This window comes from Chelmon rostratus, chromosome 15, assembly GCF_017976325.1.
Source record: "Chelmon rostratus isolate fCheRos1 chromosome 15, fCheRos1.pri, whole genome shotgun sequence".
Classification (NCBI taxonomy): domain Eukaryota; kingdom Metazoa; phylum Chordata; class Actinopteri; order Chaetodontiformes; family Chaetodontidae; genus Chelmon; species Chelmon rostratus.
The window spans coordinates 4,991,717-5,010,378 of NC_055672.1; the positions used below are offsets into that span (position 1 = coordinate 4,991,717).

The following is an 18,662-nucleotide window of genomic DNA, read 5'->3' on the forward strand; positions in this document are numbered from 1 at the left end:
ACAAAAGAACATGCCTTAATTCAAACTACAGAAATAACTCAAATTTTAAATCATCCATTAAATCATAAAAATTGGCGTATTTAGCTTGTGTATTTAGTGTTAGTGCTGATTTGCATAAGATGCGTTCCGGTGCTTTTATTTTGAAAGCCGTAGAAAGGAAGCCGTGCTGTGCGCGTGTTTTGGCGCTTGGCGCTTGAGGAAATGCTCGCGGTGAGCGTGTCGCTGTCTCGCGGTCGCGCGGAGTCAACACTGTGCGGACAGTTTGGAGCTGACTGACAGTTTGTGGTCGAAGTTGTTTGGAGCCGTCTTCTCCTCTGTGTGTCGGTATGTGACCGTGTGACTTTCTGCCCGGTACCGGTAGCTGGCTCCGAAACCACTGAAAATAAAAAGATGGATCCGCACGTTGATCTTCAGCAAACAGGTTGGTATATATATATTTTTAACTGTGTGTTCAATCTCATGTCAATTCATGGCAGCGAATTAGCTTGTTTTAAATGAATCAACCATTTGCGTTTGAACGCGATTGACTGCGTCTTGAACTTTATGCCATTTACGTTCAAACGCTGTCGAGTCTCATTATCCCAATTTCTGTTCCTGTAGTTCTTTCGTTTCCGTTTTTTTTTCGTAACAGATAACAGCGCTCCAGAGGAGGCAACAGATCCTCCCCCGAAGATGACGAGACAGCATATTCTCACCTTAGTGTCAATCGCATCTGTCAACTTCAGTTCAATGATCTGCTACTCAATATTAGGCCCGTTTTTCCCCAATGAGGTGAGCTAACACAAGCCCACAGCAGAGGGTACACATGAGGTGTTCAGGTGCACGAGTGTAGGGTACGCATGAGGTGTTCAGGTGCACGAGTGTAGGGTACGCATGAGATGTTCAGGTGCACGAGTGTAGGGTACACATGAGGTGTTGAGGTACAAGAATGTAGGGTTCACATGAGGTGTTGAGGTACAAGAGTGTAGGCTACACATGAGGTGTTCAGGTACAAGAGTGAAGGGGTTTGGCTTCCACTTAAAGCACCCCACTTTTTATTTAGAGGTGTTTTTGTTATATATACAACTGCTAAAAGAAAACAAGCATCGAGGGTCCATCTGTGCCAGAAGTGTGTTGATGTATAATTTTTTGAGAACCGACACCACATATCCCTCCTCCCCCTCCTCACTGTTTACACGTATACTTGCTGTTGAACGTCATTGCTGTGTAAACTGAGTTTGTCTTGCGCCCCTAAAGTTCAGTTTGTGCCAAAATATTGTTCTTGATTTGTAACCTGCGTTTTAAACTGAGCATTTTAATGTAGGTTCAGCTCCACAGCCCGCTTCTGTGTGTATTTACAAAGACGGACCTTTAATGCTGGGAAAAGATGTAAAACAACAGATGATAACTGTCCAATAATTAGTTTGATGATTAATGAATATATGGAGGTGCAGATAGCTACAAACGCTTTTAGCTCTTAGCCTTGAGAGTAGTGAAAGACAGTGAAAAAGGTGGTCAAGCGTCCCCATCCTGTGCATAGAGCCCTTCATTTGAAGGTCATTGTAAAGCTCACAGATCAGCCAGCAATCAGCAGCTCCCTTTAACATCTCGACACTGGCATCCTCTCAGTGGAATGAGTGAGCTATCATGCGCTCGCCTCCCTGGAGGCCAGTGAATGACTGGCTCTGTTGTACTTATTGGACAGAAGGTCTCAGGTAGGATCAGCTGACATCATGTGTGATAAGTGCAAAGGTCAAGGCACAGTGGAGCAATGCATATGGCAACGTATCAATACATACACATGAATGCTTTAAATGTGTGGATGTTTCTACACAGGCAGTGAAGAAGGGAGCCAGTCAGACTATCATTGGTCTCATATTTGGCTGCTATGCTATCTTCAATTTAATTGGTTCGTTGATACTGGGAAAATATGTAAGTATGTGGCATTATTCCTCATCAGCTCATGCTGTCTGAAGTGTGACTTGCTGCGCAGTAACTTCCTCTCTTTTTGCCGTTGCATTAGATCACCCAAATAGGTGCAAAGTTTATGCTGGTGATGGGGCTATTTGTGTCGTCAGGCTGCACCATTCTGTTTGGGTAAGTGTGTTTGGGTGCTGCACGCCACTGTGTGCCACGCAAATAGATTTTGTGCAGTTGTAACTCGCATTTCAATTCAGTACTTGCAGCATATTTTCAGAGCCTTTGCAAGCACCCAGGGAGCAACTCTGATGCTGAATTAAAGTTCCAATAGAATTTGTCACAAAAAAGCAGATATGCTCACTTAAAAAGGCTTTTCTTTCTCACTGTTTTCATTTAGCAGACGTTGAACTTTTAGGTGTTTGGCTGCACATCAGTTAAGTCTTTAAAGAATAAGGCTGTTATAAGACTATTGTCTGTGAGGTCAAAGCCTGATACAACTTATTTCTCCGAGCCACAGAGCTCGATCGTTGTGCAAAAACACATCAAAGAGCCACGCTGTTGCCCTGGGTGACATGTTCCTACAATACACTCTGCAAGCCCTGCTGCTGTGAATACTCACTACTGCAGAGCACCGTGTGTGTAGTAATCTGCAAATGAAAACAGTGCCCCCTTTTATTCCTGTTTGCTAAAAACTACAGTGTCCATTATTGTTTTTGCACATGTATCTCTTCATTAGGAAGGAATGGAATTGGGGCTGAGAGCCACAGACAGGCTGGGAAAGTTAGTATTGAGAGACAGACTAACGCAGACATTGCTGCCCTTTTCATGGGATTTGTTGACAGTAGGAAGAATATAAAATGACACCAGCCTCACCTTTAAGATAACGGTGAAAAAAAACTGTATGTAATCTGGCAAATTGTATGACTGCAGGTCCATAACCTGACAGAACGTGCACAGTATTGTATTGAACTTGTACATGGCTCTTAGTGAATTTATTGTTATTCTTTATTTGAACATGGATAAATGTGGATTTGTGATCTAACTACGTTGAGACCAAGCTACCAGCCCATTCGGCCTGTTTCAGTTTCATTCCTATTTGACGTGAACTGACTGTTTTTGTTTACTTTTCTTGCAGATTACTCAACCGGGTTCCCGCCGGACAGCCTTTCATTGTTCTGTGCTTCATCGTGAGGTCCATCGACGCAGTGGGCTTCGCGGCTGCGATGAACTCCTCATTTGCCATAGCAGCAAAAGTATTCCCAAACAATCTGGCAACTGTTATGGTGAGCGCAGACACGTCTCGTGCAAGGGGCATGTTGTTTAAACATTAGAATCACGAGCAAACAAAAAAAGCATTATAGTTTGGGTTGTTTTGTGTGTCCCAAGCCTCCGAGTGCCATGGGAAGTATGTTAGTACGTATTTATAGCACTGTTTGTGTACATGCATATTTCAATGTGCTGCCATTCTCTCTCTTTAGGGCAGCTTGGAGCTTTTCACAGGACTTGGTCTTATTCTGGGTCCACCGGTCGGAGGGTGGTTCTACCAGTCATTTGGATATGAAGTCCCATTTATGATTCTTGGATGTTTCCTGCTTATCATGGTTCCTTTCAACATATACGTCTTGCCGTCCATCGGTAGCAATTCAGCGATTTCAGCATATGATTTGTTCATTTTCGTTCAGTCTTTCTTTCCCTGATTGTAACTGTGAGCTAAAGTGACTTTGGTGCTTTTGTCCACTCAGAGGCAAATCCCTCGAAGGACTCATTCTTCCGTCTTCTCACCAACGTGAAAATAGTCCTGCTCTGCTACATGACATTCACCCTTAGTGCGGGTCTGGCCTTCTTGGATGCCACGCTGTCCCTGTTTGCTATGGAGACGGTAATTTCCTTTCTTCTGATAAAGTCAACTTTCTCCAGAAAAAACGTCATTGTTCTTTGCGCGAATACATTTTTTTGTCCCCTCTCTGCTGTGTCTAGTTTGGTCTCTCAGCTGGCTACGTGGGAATCATCATGCTTGGTTTGTCTTTACCGTACTGCCTGGGGTCCCCGCTGCTCGGGTTCGTTACTGATAAATATCCCGTGAGTATGAAAGCAAAAGTGGATTATTCTTTCAGAATAGCACGTTTGTCATTTTGAACGTGTTCATCAGTCCATCAGGAGCTGGTTCATGGTGATCGGAGGAATCGCCACGGGGACTGGCTTCTGCATGCTTGGTCCCGTCCCTTTCCTTCACATCCCGAGGTGAGCCCCACTTTTTGGAGATTCGCTCATTCGCTTTCTTCCTGGGAGTTGGTGAAGGATTTTGTGGCGTCCAGCAGTGAGGTTGCAGATTGCAGCCAGCTGAATGCCGCTCGCCTCACCCTCCCCCAAGGTGGCTGCTAAAAACATGAAAAATGCAAAAGGTCCTCAGGAGGGCCAGTGTTTGGTTTGTCCGTTCTGGGCTACTGTATAAACATGGTGGTGCAACATAGCGGACTCTCCTTTAATATCGAGCTACAGCCTGTTAGCTTAGCTTAGCGCAAAGACTGGAAACAGGGGGAAACAGTTAGCCTGGCTCTGTGTTGAGGTACCAAAATCTCCGCCCGGGTCAGAAATGGTTGACACACGTAGCCCCGAGTAAAACCACTAAGTCAACTGACTAAACACACAAGATATAACTGATTAGTGTGTTTTAGAGTTGCCTTTGCGCTAAGCTAAGATAAGTAGCTGCCGGCTGTGCTGTCATGTTTAATGGCCAAACATAAGAGTGAGTGAGTCATTTAACTCCTGACAATAATATACATATTTCCCAAAATGTCAAATCATGGCTTTAACTACAGACTACAGTATATGAACTAAGGAAAGATAAGATTAGATAAGATAAGATAAGAATTTATTAACTCCCAGCTGGGGAAATATGGGTGTTCCAGGCAGCAGGTAATAGCAGTTGGAAAAAAATAACAGAATAGAGAAATACAAAATACTGTACTTTTAGCATTTACATTTTACATTCATCATAAGATAAATATTGCTGTTGTCGGCTTATGAAATACCCAACTTCTTCACTATAAATGCTGTTGTTTTTAATATTCCGAGTATTAACGTATATTTGTTTCTGCTGTGTGTGTGTCTGCTCGTGTAGTCAGCTGTGGCTGATGATCCTCATGCTTGCTGTAATTGGGTTTTCTCTGGGCATGACTGCAATCCCGACATTCCCTGAGATCATCACATGTGCATAGTGAGTGGCTTCACACGTTGTGCCCCAACATTCGTGCCCTGCGGTGTGTTTTTATATGCATCATGCAAGGTGAACACACGCTATTTTCCTATTTGTAGTGAGCAAGGATACGAAGAGGGACTGAGCACTCTTGGAATGGTGTCTGGACTGTTCGGGGCAGTTTGGTCCATGGGGTGAGTCCTGCTGGATCCATCATCCAAACGCCTTTTGCTTTTCTTAATATATATCTGAGTGAAAAGAGACGTGAAATATCTGAAAATGAAATCAGTTGATGTGGTTTATAATGTTTCAATCTGTATTTTAAAGTGGAAACGTTTCTTTTTTTTTTTTTCTAAAGGATGTTTTATGGCCCAGTGGTGGGGGGTGTTATCACGCAGCATCTGAGCTTCAGGTGGGCAGCTGCAGTCCAGGGCAGCCTGCCGTTTCTTGGTGTAAGTATCAGCTTGCCCAGCGTTCAGGTATCTGCATGACGAAGCTGTAAAAATCTCATGGGCGCCCTGACTTGCTGGCAGATTTGCGTTTTTTTATTTTCTTCTTGTGATGTGACAGATCCCATTTTACGGTTGATGGCTCCATCATCCAGAATAAATGATTAGGTGCTCAGCCTTGTGCTATATACAGAGGTTGCACGGCTGATTCTCAGGGCTTGAAATATTGCCAGTGTGACAGAGGCAGCGACAGATTGTGAAAACTGTATCTTTTTTTTTTTTTTGCTCAAAGTATTTTTATTGGCATATTAAATTTATACAGAATGACACTTCAAAGACAGAACTGCATGAATACAATATACAGACAACAGAGCCCCATCCCTACAAACAATATTACTGTACCATTAAGTAATTAAGTAATGATCTTCTTAAGAATTACTTATACATACAAATAGAAAAATAGATGTTTATAGAAATCAAAAATAAGCAAATGAGAAAAAATTAATAAATCATTAAAATAAAATAAATAAGATAGCAATCGAGATTAACAAAATAATATTCGAGTATCCAAAAAAATAATAAAAGAAAGGAAAGGAATTTAAATTAAATAAGTGGGCTATTGATTATATACATATAGGATCAATTTTATAAATTTTAAGTGTTAGCGTTATCTATTTTTCCTATGTATGTCAAAAAACGTTGCCATACAGCATAAAATTTTCAAGCACACCCTCTCGTGGAATAGCAAATTTTCTCTAATACTAAGTGATGTAGGAGGTCTTTAATCAACGTTCTAAAGGTTGGTGGAAACTTCTCCTTCCACTTGACGAGTATAAGTCGTCTGGCTAGAAGGGATGTGAAGGCTGAAAGCTGTATCTTTACTTGGCATTTATTTAAGGATGGAGAAATGGGATTTCAAGCCTGTCGATCATTCAGGGGTTAAACGCACCATGAAGACTGATAGAGAGAGAAGCGTGTCATTCTCGTTTCTCAGCAGTTACACACATGAAACTCAATGGCCGCTCTGTCCTCAGGCCTTTCTCCTGGCTGTGTGCTATCTCTATCAACGCTCAGGACAACAAAGGTAATCATTAACTTCAATATTTACACGCCTCATATATCTACATGCACAGTGTGTTACACCTGAGGTAATTTAGGTTTTGTTTGTGCAGTTTCCAAGAACACGCTGGGTGCAGCACTCACTTTTGAATTGTGTGTGTGTGTGTGTGTGTGAATTTAAGCGTTCGAGAAAGAAGTCCGCAAACGGATGAAAGCACTCCTCTCCTGATTGAGTGAAGCCTCAGCAACACGTGGAAGGACGCCGCAGAGCACAGGACAGGATCTCAGTGTTTCCAGCCTCCAAGTTACACAAGTTTTTTAAATTGTTAATTGCCTTTTAATATGTTTGAATGATACATTTTTTGGATGTTTGGGTTGGTTTGGAGAAAATGATTTTTACTTGAGTCGTGGCAACATTTTTTTTGCTTGTATTTTCATGTGATCAGATTATGTTTTTATCAATGTTTTAGTGTTCTTAGTGGGTACTACCTGACGACCTGAACACAAAGCAGGACAGCTGCGTTGCTGATTTTAAATAGGTACATTAGGATTTAAATAGATTGTGTCATACTGTGCAGCAACTCTCAGGTTGCAGTTTTGATGAATGTAACATGAATGACTATAGTCAACCACTGGAAATCAAAGTCCAGATCCCAAACTAAATGTGCCTTTTGTTCTGCTGTATTAACAATCTCATTTTTCTACATCACATGAGTTGGATTTCATGTTGACGTGTCACACGTTGAAGCTGCCGACCGCACTCACAGTAACATGAAGGAAATAAGCATGTTAAGCGGTACGTTTGTATAGTTCATAGCAAACCTCTTATATAGTATAATTCAGTTTAGCCAAGAACGAGTCACATTTCACTGTGGTTGATCTTTCTCTTTTCTGAACAAGATTTTTGCTCTGACAGTAAATATATAGCATAAAGCACTTAATTAACTCTGTCCATATTCAAGTGCACTGCCTCCATTTTATTTGACAGACTAAACTAATCCAATGAAACATCGGCTATATTCTCAGATAATTTCCATGTGTTTCACACTAAAAACTAATCAATCAATAATCCTGGAAGGAGACTTAAATGTCCACAAGTTAGATACACAATCATCAAGCCAATGCTAATGAATGTCAGACATAAATGTTATTGTACAGGTAATTCCACTTGATTGGCTCAAATAATTATTTTAAATAATTTTTAATTATAGTAGAATTTGCAATGAGCAGAATACTTTTATCATCATATTAGCATCGTTTCACAAATAGCCCATAATAGTGCATCAATTACATCAAAAGTGTGACTTGCATTTGATTAATAAAAACACTTTACAAAACATTTGAAAAAAAACTTTTAATCTGTTAGAGGCTAATAGAACTACAATATTACAGAAATGTTTCCTATATCATCTGTAAAAATGTACACAATGTTCAGTTTATGCTTAGGTCAATAAATATGTAAAACAACGTAAACCCCTGGATTTGTACAGTTCTTCATGTTTTGTTTTTAATTAACAAATTGTAACATTTCATTGGTCGATCTGTATTAAATAAAATACAGAATATGACCATACTGACTTTTCTCATATAAAAACATAAACAGTAAAAATACAACGCACCAGCAAGATTTATTGTTATTACAAAAATAGATTTCATGTGGAAAAAAGAGTAAAGAGTTGAAAACAATCGTGTGTCCATGAGTTTATGTATCAGGCTCGAAGGCACTGTTAGTCCGGCCTGTCGGCCTCTTTGGGAGAGGCCTGTCCGCTGATGTGCCTCTCCTCCTGGTGCTCGTCGACTCTGAAGCATCCGCGTCTGAAAATGTGGCTTGAGAAGAAGGTGCAGGGACTCCTGGCTTTTTCACCTTCTTTTTCCTTCTAGCTCTGTGGGAAAACCATAGTTCACAATCAGTATTCACTATTTCTAAACCATAATATAACATGTGGGTCATAAACCTGTGTCATCTTGGTTTTCCTAAAGAAAAGCAACACCTGTGAGAGGATTTAAGCAAAGTGAGCCATTTACCTGACATCAGTCAGCTCAGGTTCGGTGTCAGAAAGGGTCGGCTCGGACAGAAACCTGAGCTCCCCGGAAGAACTAATTGCAGCAGATACCTTGGAAAAGGGAGGAAGGAGGAAAAAATACCATGACAACCAGAAGAAAGGCAGGAAAAGACTTTGTAACACACAGATGATGGAAGATTTTTTGATGCACCAAAAAGTATCCAGTAAATGATACTCCTCCCAAAGTCTTAGCTGTGACTAGCAGCTCTGTAGCTCGCTCTGTTGGTCAGTCAGCTGGTCTACTAAAATTTCCCCACATTTGGTGGTGATTAAGGTGTGTGATTATGTTCATGCCGACTGGCTAACAGTGGGAGCAGCCTACGACAAAAAGGCCAAAACTTCCAAGTAGATACACAGACATTGACAGAATTTTGTGAAAAAGGTTGGCCATGAGCTGAAGGGCAGCTGATTAACCGTTCATGCCAGGTGAGGTTGTGTGTGATTGTGAATGCATAAACACGTGGGTGCATGCACGCATGTGGTAGCAGCTATTGGAAATTTGCACATGTTTGTTGTATGTTGACTACAGCTGCAGTTCCTCCTAAAGGTGCCAACAGCAAACTTCTTAAAGCCACCTTTCAACCCCCAGAGGGCCTGAAACGTGGCTTTTGATGATCAAAAGAAAGATTAAAGTGAAGGATCATTTTACCAAACAGAATCAGAGGCACCATGGACACAAGAGAAAGAAAACCAGCATCTGGAGAGTGGATGTATACTCCACCTTAAAGCCACACCCTTCGACTCCTCTTAGCCCACATTCTATTCTGTCTCCTTACCCTGGTTGGTGTTGACCTCTCAGCAGCCCCCTCAGACAGGGCTGTGTGTGCAGCTGCAGACTGAGTCACCTCGTCACTGAAATCTCCTGCAAGATAAAATAACTGAGCATCTTGCACCTCACTTGGACGTTTTATGTACATATAACTCATCAGGTGTCTACCACAAGATTTTATAATCCACTTACTCTGATCTGCTACATAAGAAGCAAGAAAATATCCCTGCTGCCCATTGTTCAGACGACCAAACCACCAGTTGTCATTGTCTTTGTACAGCACTTGGATGACATCACCGCGGCGTACGGTCAGTTCATCTGATCGATTAGCTCTGTAGTCGTAGAGCGAGACGACCTAGAAGAGGAACACAAAGGGTGGAGGGATTGCATATGAGAGGGGGAAGGTTGCATGTGGCTGAGCTCACAGCTATGGTGGATACTTACTACTTGCTGCACGGGAGCAGAGTCTGTTTCCACATTGATACCTGAGGAAATGTGGTCAGGAAGGGTCTGATGGAGAAAAAGAACATTACTTGATATTTTTGAATACAGTAAATGAGGAAATATACTTAAAAACTGTTAACAGCCTCACCGACTGCAGCCTGAAAGATGAAGCTCCTTTTACCCGCCGACCGACTGGACTGAACCCGCCTGTAATGATAAGAAAACAACAGACAGCATGCATAAATATGCATAAACCGAGATCTCTACAGACACAAGTGAAAACCACGAGCAGTCCATCTTTGTCTGTCTATGGCGTACATGCTTGAGGAGACTTTATGCAACAATGCTTCCAGCATTTGTTCACAGTCACCACATGCTATACTTTTCATTGTGCAGTTATAATCTTCGAAAATATTTGATCTCAAATTATCTTAGAGCCGCAGTAAAACCATTCATTGGTTATAGACACATAACAGTGTGATTAACTGTACAAGGCACTCACGGTTTTGGGTGCTCAGAGCTGCCTGGGGGATAAGCTGCTCCGCCAGGGAACCAGACAGCTGCAGCTTGGAGTGCGGCGACAGGAGAGACGGAGGTGGTAACGGAGCATTTAATCCTGTCTGAAAAGAAAAAGCTGGACTTTAGTTGCACAGCAATTTGTTTCACTTCGAAATAGCAGTAACTTAAGAACTGCTTACTATTTCATGTACATCTGCTCAGGCTTCCTAATGCAATTTTCTGGTCAGTTACCTTATTCTGGGGGTTAGGTTATTAAGACTGTGATTCATGTACATTAACCTCTTTCTTACTTTTTGTCAGTAAGCAGTAATTAGGAGGTTATTGAGGGAAAACTCTTAGCTAATGGCCTAGGCATTAATAAGTGCTTTATAATGACTAATAAAGAGCCTGTATGCTACTAATAAGGATGCTAATAAGCAACTAGTTAATGGTGAATATGTAAGTATGTATTGTGATGTAAAGTGTTTCCCAAAATTTGAGTTAATCATTAAAAACACACTATAACTTTACAGACTTATTTTTTCCTTCCTTAGCGTTGGAGAGGAAACCCAAAAACAAACAGGGTCAGACAGATTAGAGGAAAAGAACAATGTTGGCATGAAGGGCCCAACAGGTTACAACACCATCTATGACCTGAATAACGACCCCTTTAGCACACAAAGGTGTGTGTAAGGAGTACGGATCAAAAACTCACTGTGCCAGAATCTGATGTCAAACTCCTCCCTGTGTGAGAAGCCCCCATTTTATCTGCAAACCACACACACAACAGACAGATCATTTCAGTCTAAATAAAAAGAGACAGCACGCTTGCACAACACAGGTTAGTCCAGATGGAACACGCCACAGCATGTTCGTTCTATCAACTGTACAACAGAAAAAACACATACAGTACCATGCTCATAAATGTATCCAGACGTTGAAGACCTCTGATGTGGTTCCTGAAAATGGTTTGAAAGGGTTAGATTTGGTGTGCACAGACTTTCATTATTTGTATATACAATGCACTTATTTTAAAGTAATAGAGTATTTACAAGTACGGAGTCCAGTTGCTCCTTCACACACTGCATTTTCAATGCGAGTCTTGTTGCTTGAGCAAACTGGTCTATGGCTGAAGCAGTAGATGTGTCCTGTAACGCTGGGGGGTCAGGAGTGTGTCTGATGGTTTTGGTGTCTGCAGAAGCTGATCTGCTCGTGGCTGACGCTGCTTTCATGTTGTGCACCTCCAGCTGGGACACTGTGTGATGCAGCACAACACAGTCTTAGCTTACTTTGTATTTAAATGAAGAAGTGAGCACAGTTGATGGGAGATTCTGGGGCTGGATCAACGGGAAAAAAAGGCACTTGTCAGGTGTTTTCACAAACCTTTGCGATCGTACAGGTACACATGCACAGGCTGACTCTGACCGAAGGCACAGAAAGCAACCATGTTTTCATGAGGGTGGAATGCCACGCCGTGGAGAGCGGTGGGGTAACAGAGCTCGGAGTAGACTGCAACTTGGTCACCTGAGAAGATAAAACGGGTGACAGCTGGAGCCACTGTGCAGAATACTGTTAAGAACCAACTGGCTTCGTTATTACAGAAAAACAAACATGATCCTCACCTGTGTCGGTATTCCAGACATACGCCATCCCATCCTCGCTACCGGAGAAGACGAAGTTCCCACATGGCGTGAAAGTGCTGTAGATCCTCTCTCTGTAGTTTGTGGCTCCAGTGTATTTCTTCACAGCCAGGCTGAAAGGGCCGAGTGAATAGTTGAAAAGTTATAAATGGATATTTGGATGGGTTCACTGTTTTCTGTAATTACGGATAATACTAAAGTATATATAATAAAGTTTTGTTTTGGCTGATTTACATTCTCAAGTCCATCATCCTCAGGACGCTGTCTTTGGCATGGATGAGCAGGCACCGCCCGTTTGGATGGAGCTGCAGCATGTTGATGGGGATACCGTTGAGGTCACTTTCATTAATTTTCTGCAGAGAAAACATGCCGAATTTCACATTTCATTTCTACTGCACAGCTGCTGGAGTGTGCTCGCCAATGATCTAATCTGACATATCAAAAGTGTACAGTCCTGTACCTTTTCTACACACCAGCGATGACATGGCGGGCGCTGCTTGCTGTCACTGACAGAAGTTTTCCACACAATGATGAGGCCTGTATTGTCTGCAGAGAACATTCTCCTTCCTAATTCCAACAAAAGGAACATCAGCTGTAAGAGGGGACAAGTACAATCTTCTTCATTTGCATTACATAACAAGACAATCTGCACATTTCATAAACAGAGCAGCTCAACCAAAACTTTCTGTAGCATGTTTCAAGGAGTGTCTGTGAATGAGAGGCAGCAATTTATGATCATGAGATAAACTTTAGTATATATGGCTTAGTACTGGGGGACATCTCAGGCCCTCGGAAGCAGATAGAGTCCATTGTAAATGGACTTTGGATTATGATTATGAATCGTATAATACAAAACAAAAAGCAACAGCAACTATCAGGTAAATATTGAAGCCAGGACAAAAATAAACCCATTGACAAATTTCTTATCATTCAATATTTCTTATAGACAGTGGATCTGCTTTATTGTCAAGGTGTCACTGAAGCCCTACTTCATGTAGCAGTCTTCATAAGCACAATAACTCACTCGAAGTCATATGAGGGGAAATAAATAGTTGATACACAGTAATTATTCATCTTGTGCTGGGTAGCCGGTGGCTGTGGACCTGTGGACTGTGGTCTGAGCATGCACTGGGTGAGAGGTACACACCATGTGATAGGGTTTATACACTTAAAGACACGAATACCACAATACCTTCAGAGTCAAAACAAACTGTGTTGATGAAACTGCTGTGACCCTCAAACTCCTGCAGCAGCTGACCGTTCACATCCTCGACATCAAGCCTCCACACCCGTACCAGAGAGTCGTAGCCCCCCGTCACCACCAGGTTCTGGGCTGTGGGATGGTACTGAGCACAGTACACAAAGGATGGATGAGGGAGTACCTTCTGGGCCGTTCCCAGTAGCCTCTCCACGTTCCACTCTCTGAGGGAAGGGAGCAAGAAAAACTGAATAATGCAAACACTTTTTTTAAGGCAAAGAATGTGTGCTCTTTAAATAAGACTCATGAGTCAGACTATGACCACATTAGCCCCAAACATGCTGTGTCACTGGTAATATAACGACATAGTGAGCTGCTCACCACAAGGAGTACTTACTCCACCTAGAGGTGCTACAAAAAATTGCTGTTGCAGCAATTCTTTCACCAGCAGGGACACCACATAGACGGCTGTTCATTCACTGCTAATCTGTTCTTTTTTTAGGTAACAAACAGAAACGTACCTGACAGTTCCATCAGAGGAGGCAGACAAAAGGCTCCGATCGTCTCTGGACCAGCAGAGATCATACACTATTTTCAGGTGTCCACTGAAGGCTGCCAAAACCTTGCCAGAGGGAATCTCATACACTGAAAATGTACATTAATAGGTTATTTTTTTTTATGTATTTTTCCTTTTTTTTTTGTATATGCTTGGCATCTCCTCCTGAGTTCATCTCCAGAGCTGTTCATGACTACTGTGTGTAAACAGCGAGTTAATTAGCTGAAGAGCTGCTGAGGTGTCAGGAGGAGCGTTCAGCAGGGGGAGTTTTACACATACAAGGTGTTGCTTACCTACAACAGGGAACGCATCTCTGTCAGCACATGCAGCAGCCAGTATTGTCCCAGCATGAGAGAAGAGCACTGTGAAACAGCCCATCTGACCACCACGGAATGACAGCATGGGCTTGTTAGGAATCCGACAGACCTTCAACAGAAACACACTGCTAATAGTCGTGTGGTCAACCATGTTTCAAGGATAGGTTCACATTTGTTCTAGTCTGTGTCTTCTTTATATTTCCCCATCTAAACCATATCATGGTGCATGCAGGTTAAAAAAACCCACAACAGTGATTTGTAATTCTACTGATCAAAGAATGTTATTATAGCCAGAAAATAAAAATATTCTCTTCACATCTGTTGTATCAAATAAAATTAGTATTCCACCAACCTGTCCAGGCAGCCTGCTCCATCTCAAGGCTGGCGGCTTGCTGTCCAGTGGCTGTGTCAGGCTTCTCTTAGTGACCTCATTCTGTAGTTCGCTGTAGGAGGTGCTGCCCCTCTCCTCCTGCAGCGCCATCATAGACCGAATACTGGGGTCCACCTGCAGAACAAAAACCATCTAAGTTAGACCATATGAATGATTTAACCTGTTGCTTGATTTCAGCTTCAAACCAAAATAACTGAAACAACATTGCCTACAGATTTACTAATATGTAACATGTCAAATATAATAGAACTGTGTGACAGAAGTATTCATTATAAAGATAAACAAGAAATAATTATTAGCAGCTATAAAGTAGCAACTAACTTACATGCTCAGGAAGTTTAATGCCTTTCACCGTAACATAAAGGGTGGATGCGTATTTGTTTCGGGGGTACTTCCTCCACCACTCGACCACCTCGATTGCTTTAGGCTGTCTCTTTGCCCGAGGTGGAGGACAGAAGAGCTGGAGGCGAAGCTTACTGTCGATGTTCAGCACACCATTCGTACCGACAAGCTAAATGATGAAAATGTGAAATTAGTATTGAAAAGAACAAATTTTCTCTCTAAACTTTTCTTCATAAATGACCAGACCAGGCAGAGTACCTTGAGGAATGCCCACGCAATCTTTCTGAATCCGCCCTCATGCTTGTTAACATCAACGTTTGCTCTTGCTTCTTCCATGGTTATGAAGTCCAGGATCTTAACAAAACATTTAAACAAAAACAGTTACTGACAGCTACATTGGAATTGGCCAAATATGTCTAAATGTACTGTCTCTTACTTCAAAGAAGAGTAAAACTTCAGGGCCTTCATCATTTTGTTGAACAAAGTAACCAAAGCGCTCATTGAAGATGATCTGTTCCTGCCACTCAGGGATGATTGACTTGTTCTTCTTGAAGTCAAAAGGTTGAGTCATGATGGGGAGAATGTGGTCAACGTTCTCTTGCTCATAAAATGAGGACACTGGACGATGGCTATGAGAAACAACACAAAGACGTTTAATTTTCAAGCAAATACATAAAAATACTAAAACTGAAGCCATACAGTTGGTATGGTCCAAACGTTACAATTAAGTCTCCAAAACAATGCCAATGTGAAAACACAATTTAACATTGATCACTGAAATGCTATGATGTAAGTGTCTGATAGTGTCTGTTCTCACCAGTCCTCTTTCTTCACATACTGTCCAGTGATTTCATCCACAACATGGATCTTCACCATGGGGTGTGAGATCAGCAGGTTGTTCTTCAGGCGATCTGTTCTGTGGATGTACACTCCCAGCACGAGGCTATCGTCAAATGTCGGTTGCTGTGGTACTTCTGCCTCAGTTTCACCCTCTTCTTGGACAACTGAAAATGGGAAATTAAAAATCATGAAAGTCATCATCATATGTTGTACCGACTTCTTAATGGAACTTTGCAAATGATTTCCTGATTATATCCACTCACCGTGTTTTTTCTTCTTCTTTTTCTTCTTTCCCTTGGTTTCTGTTTCATTTTCCACATCAGCATCCTGGTCAGCATCTTCATCTTTATCTCTGCTGGACCAAAAAGTATTAGTCAAGTATCATTCATATTAAAAAATAAATAAATCTATATCATATTAGTAGATATACACACCCTACTTCCGACTGTACAGATTTCAGCTTTTTCTTTTTCTTCTTTCCAACATCATTATTCAGTGAAACATTTTGGGAGACAACACTCTCGTCCTCAGTCTTGACTCTTGTCTTCTTTAAAGTCCTCTCCTCCTCCCGTGCAATCTGCTGCTGGTATTCATGCAGCAGCTTGTCCTCTTTGTCCTCCACCTCACTCTCTGCCTTGGCCTCTGTAGCTCCTCTGCTTTTCCCCTTCTTACTTTTTCGCTTTGGTTCCTTTTCACCACCTCCATCATCCGGCTCCAAAGCTATCTCAGACTTGGAAGCATCAGCATCCTCCTGGATGTAACTTGAGGTGTCCTCAGGCACAGGGAGGGAGGGAAGCTCCCTCTTACTTTTCCTCTTGATTTTGGAAGTCTGACTCTCCTCTTGGTTTCTGCTGTTGTTGATATTAGCCTTTTCCACCGTTTCCCTCTCTCTTCGCTTATTCTTGGTGTAGCGAGGGCTGCCCTGTTCGGGCTGATATGTGTTCTGGAGGATGGTCTCATCATCTTCCGTGTCCTTCTCAAGGTTGAGATTCTTTTTTAGATTCTGAAGCTAAAAGAAAAAGGAGGAATGAAGCGCAAAACAATGTCAGCATGTAAATATTTCATCACTAAACTATCAAATCTTTAAACTTAGATTTGATTTTCTTCACAACTGAAGGAAAAACTGCACATGTTAGAGCACACACCACAATGGTCTCCTGCGTCTCAGTGTTTTTCTTCTTCGTCTTTTTCTTCTCTGATTCAGTGTATTTCTTGAACACTTCGTTGAATCTTTCCCGGGTCTTTGCCCGATCTTCACTCTCACCTGTAAAAAGGTTACACTATCATTAACATGCACATTGGATATGAGCTGGCTACAATGTAATCCATTAGTACTATGTGATCAAAGTGGCATGTTGCTGTGGTAAAGGGTAAATATTGTTAATTATTGTACTTCTGTACAATTTTGAGGTACTTGTCTTTCCCTTTCATTTCTACTCCACCACATACCAGATTTAAATAAGTTTTTTTTACTTCACTACTTTTATTTATATACATACAAAACAAGATCAATAAGTAAACAAATGATGTATTTTAATAGATTAAACTACCATAGAGCACATAAAACAGTTGAAATTAACCCCACCTCCATCAGCTACGGCAATAATTGCTGCTTAAACAATAATAATCCACTCATATGAATAGATTGAGTATTAAAATACTATATTCTGCATTTAAGAACTTAGACTTCTGACACCTCAAGTATATTTTGCTGATAACTTACTTTATTACTAATTTAACTTAATACAGTTGAATTTTTATCGCAAGAATCCTACCTGTAAAAGGGTATTTTTACACTGTAGCATTACTACTTTTATAGAGGAAAAGATCGGAGTATTTCTTCTACGACTGGTGTGTTGAAGGGACCGCAGGACACTCACCTGCTGGCATTCTCAGGCACCGTAATGTCTCTCATTCTGAGTGCAAAGGGAGAGTGATCCAGGGAGGAAGGTTGCCATCCTAAAATATCAAAACAGGCATAAGGCTAACACGACACAACAAAATCTCTGCTGGATCAAACTTCGCTGGATTGTAATATGCGCGATTAGTTTAGCTAACCGTTAAGTGTTTCACGCAAGTTTGGCAATTTGGATGAAAACACTGGAACAAAACCGCAACGTATTTTATGTGATATCTGCTTAGCTGAGGCTGAAGCAATCTTGGGAAAAAGCAATCTTTGTGAGAAGCTAAGTAACGTTAGCTGCGTTTGTTAGCTTGCTAAGTGCTAACGTCAGCTAACACAAGTGCCACTGTTAACTTACTACGCCTGGCACTGTAAGATTTACTTTTTTCCTCAAGCAGTCAGAGCTTCAAAATAAGCCAAATTCCACACCAACGTATTTAAAGGCTGGAAAGGAGTTAGCTAAGGGTAGCTGCGTGTATCTACCCTGCAGTGATTGCGCTGTCCTCCAACTTCACCAGCAACGCTTAGTCGGTTACCAAGTCAACCACAACAAGGGTGAACATGAGGGCGGAGCGTGGCGCCATGTTTGTGACGCACTGACGAAAACAACAAATACACCAATGAACTTTGAAAACAGAAGAATCGAAATTACGTAACTACTACGTAGCGTACGTACGTACAAATATTATTTACACTTTGGTTTTTTTTGCAATTAAAAAAAACACTACCCAATTGTGAGACAATACAAAACAGTTAATAAAATACAATACAATCACACATAATGTAGAGGAGGCTGTAACCCACAAAGGAAGAGCATAAATGTACAATTATAACACCGATAAAATGTTGTAAAACTATGAAATATACAATTAATATAGGTACATATTTTTCACAAACATAGATACATCAATTTCTTTTGTGTAAAGCAACCCAACATAAAGTGATCAAGTCCACTTGAGCGACCAACATTTAAATATTGTAAAATACATGTAGAATTCTACACTTTAAATAGAGGCCAGCTGTTAAACCAACTTACCTTGGTTTCATTTTAAACCCTGCATTCCGGACTTTTGTCATTTAATTAGAGTTGTACAAATG

The 18,662-nt window shown here is 41.4% G+C and overlaps 2 protein-coding genes across 5 annotated transcripts; one reads left to right on the forward strand and one right to left on the reverse strand.

Annotated features, from left to right (window-relative positions):
• Positions 1 to 203: 203 nt before the first annotated feature.
• Positions 204 to 8,098, forward strand: slc18b1 (solute carrier family 18 member B1). Its single transcript, XM_041953894.1, has 14 exons — positions 204 to 421; positions 632 to 771; positions 1,816 to 1,911; positions 2,003 to 2,076; positions 3,035 to 3,182; positions 3,378 to 3,534; positions 3,642 to 3,778; positions 3,877 to 3,978; positions 4,049 to 4,140; positions 5,021 to 5,116; positions 5,215 to 5,289; positions 5,454 to 5,547; positions 6,579 to 6,628; positions 6,786 to 8,098. Exons 1-14 carry the CDS (start codon positions 391 to 393, stop codon positions 6,838 to 6,840), a joined length of 1,347 nt encoding a protein of 448 aa, XP_041809828.1. The 5' UTR covers positions 204 to 390; the 3' UTR covers positions 6,841 to 8,098.
• ahi1 (Abelson helper integration site 1) lies at positions 7,878 to 18,631 on the reverse strand. Of its 4 annotated transcripts, none has more exons than XM_041953892.1 (27): positions 18,601 to 18,631; positions 17,542 to 17,620; positions 16,807 to 16,925; positions 16,096 to 16,670; positions 15,925 to 16,013; positions 15,639 to 15,825; positions 15,258 to 15,450; positions 15,080 to 15,175; positions 14,805 to 14,990; positions 14,441 to 14,593; positions 14,065 to 14,197; positions 13,737 to 13,860; positions 13,210 to 13,439; positions 12,478 to 12,584; positions 12,252 to 12,370; positions 12,000 to 12,130; positions 11,761 to 11,901; positions 11,430 to 11,632; positions 11,291 to 11,336; positions 11,093 to 11,145; positions 10,382 to 10,499; positions 10,028 to 10,086; positions 9,880 to 9,945; positions 9,628 to 9,790; positions 9,443 to 9,528; positions 8,629 to 8,717; positions 7,878 to 8,486 (listed from the first exon to the last, which is right to left on the reverse strand). In XM_041953892.1, exons 2-27 carry the CDS (start codon positions 17,549 to 17,551, stop codon positions 8,306 to 8,308), a joined length of 3,657 nt encoding a protein of 1,218 aa, XP_041809826.1. In that variant the 5' UTR covers positions 17,552 to 17,620; positions 18,601 to 18,631; the 3' UTR covers positions 7,878 to 8,305. The 4 variants fall into 4 exon arrangements, with proteins under 4 accessions (XP_041809826.1, XP_041809823.1, XP_041809824.1 ...); XM_041953889.1 differs by lacking the exon at positions 18,601 to 18,631 and adding an exon at positions 18,048 to 18,103; XM_041953890.1 differs by lacking the exon at positions 18,601 to 18,631 and adding an exon at positions 17,720 to 17,798.
• Between the last annotated feature and the right edge of the window lie 31 nt (positions 18,632 to 18,662).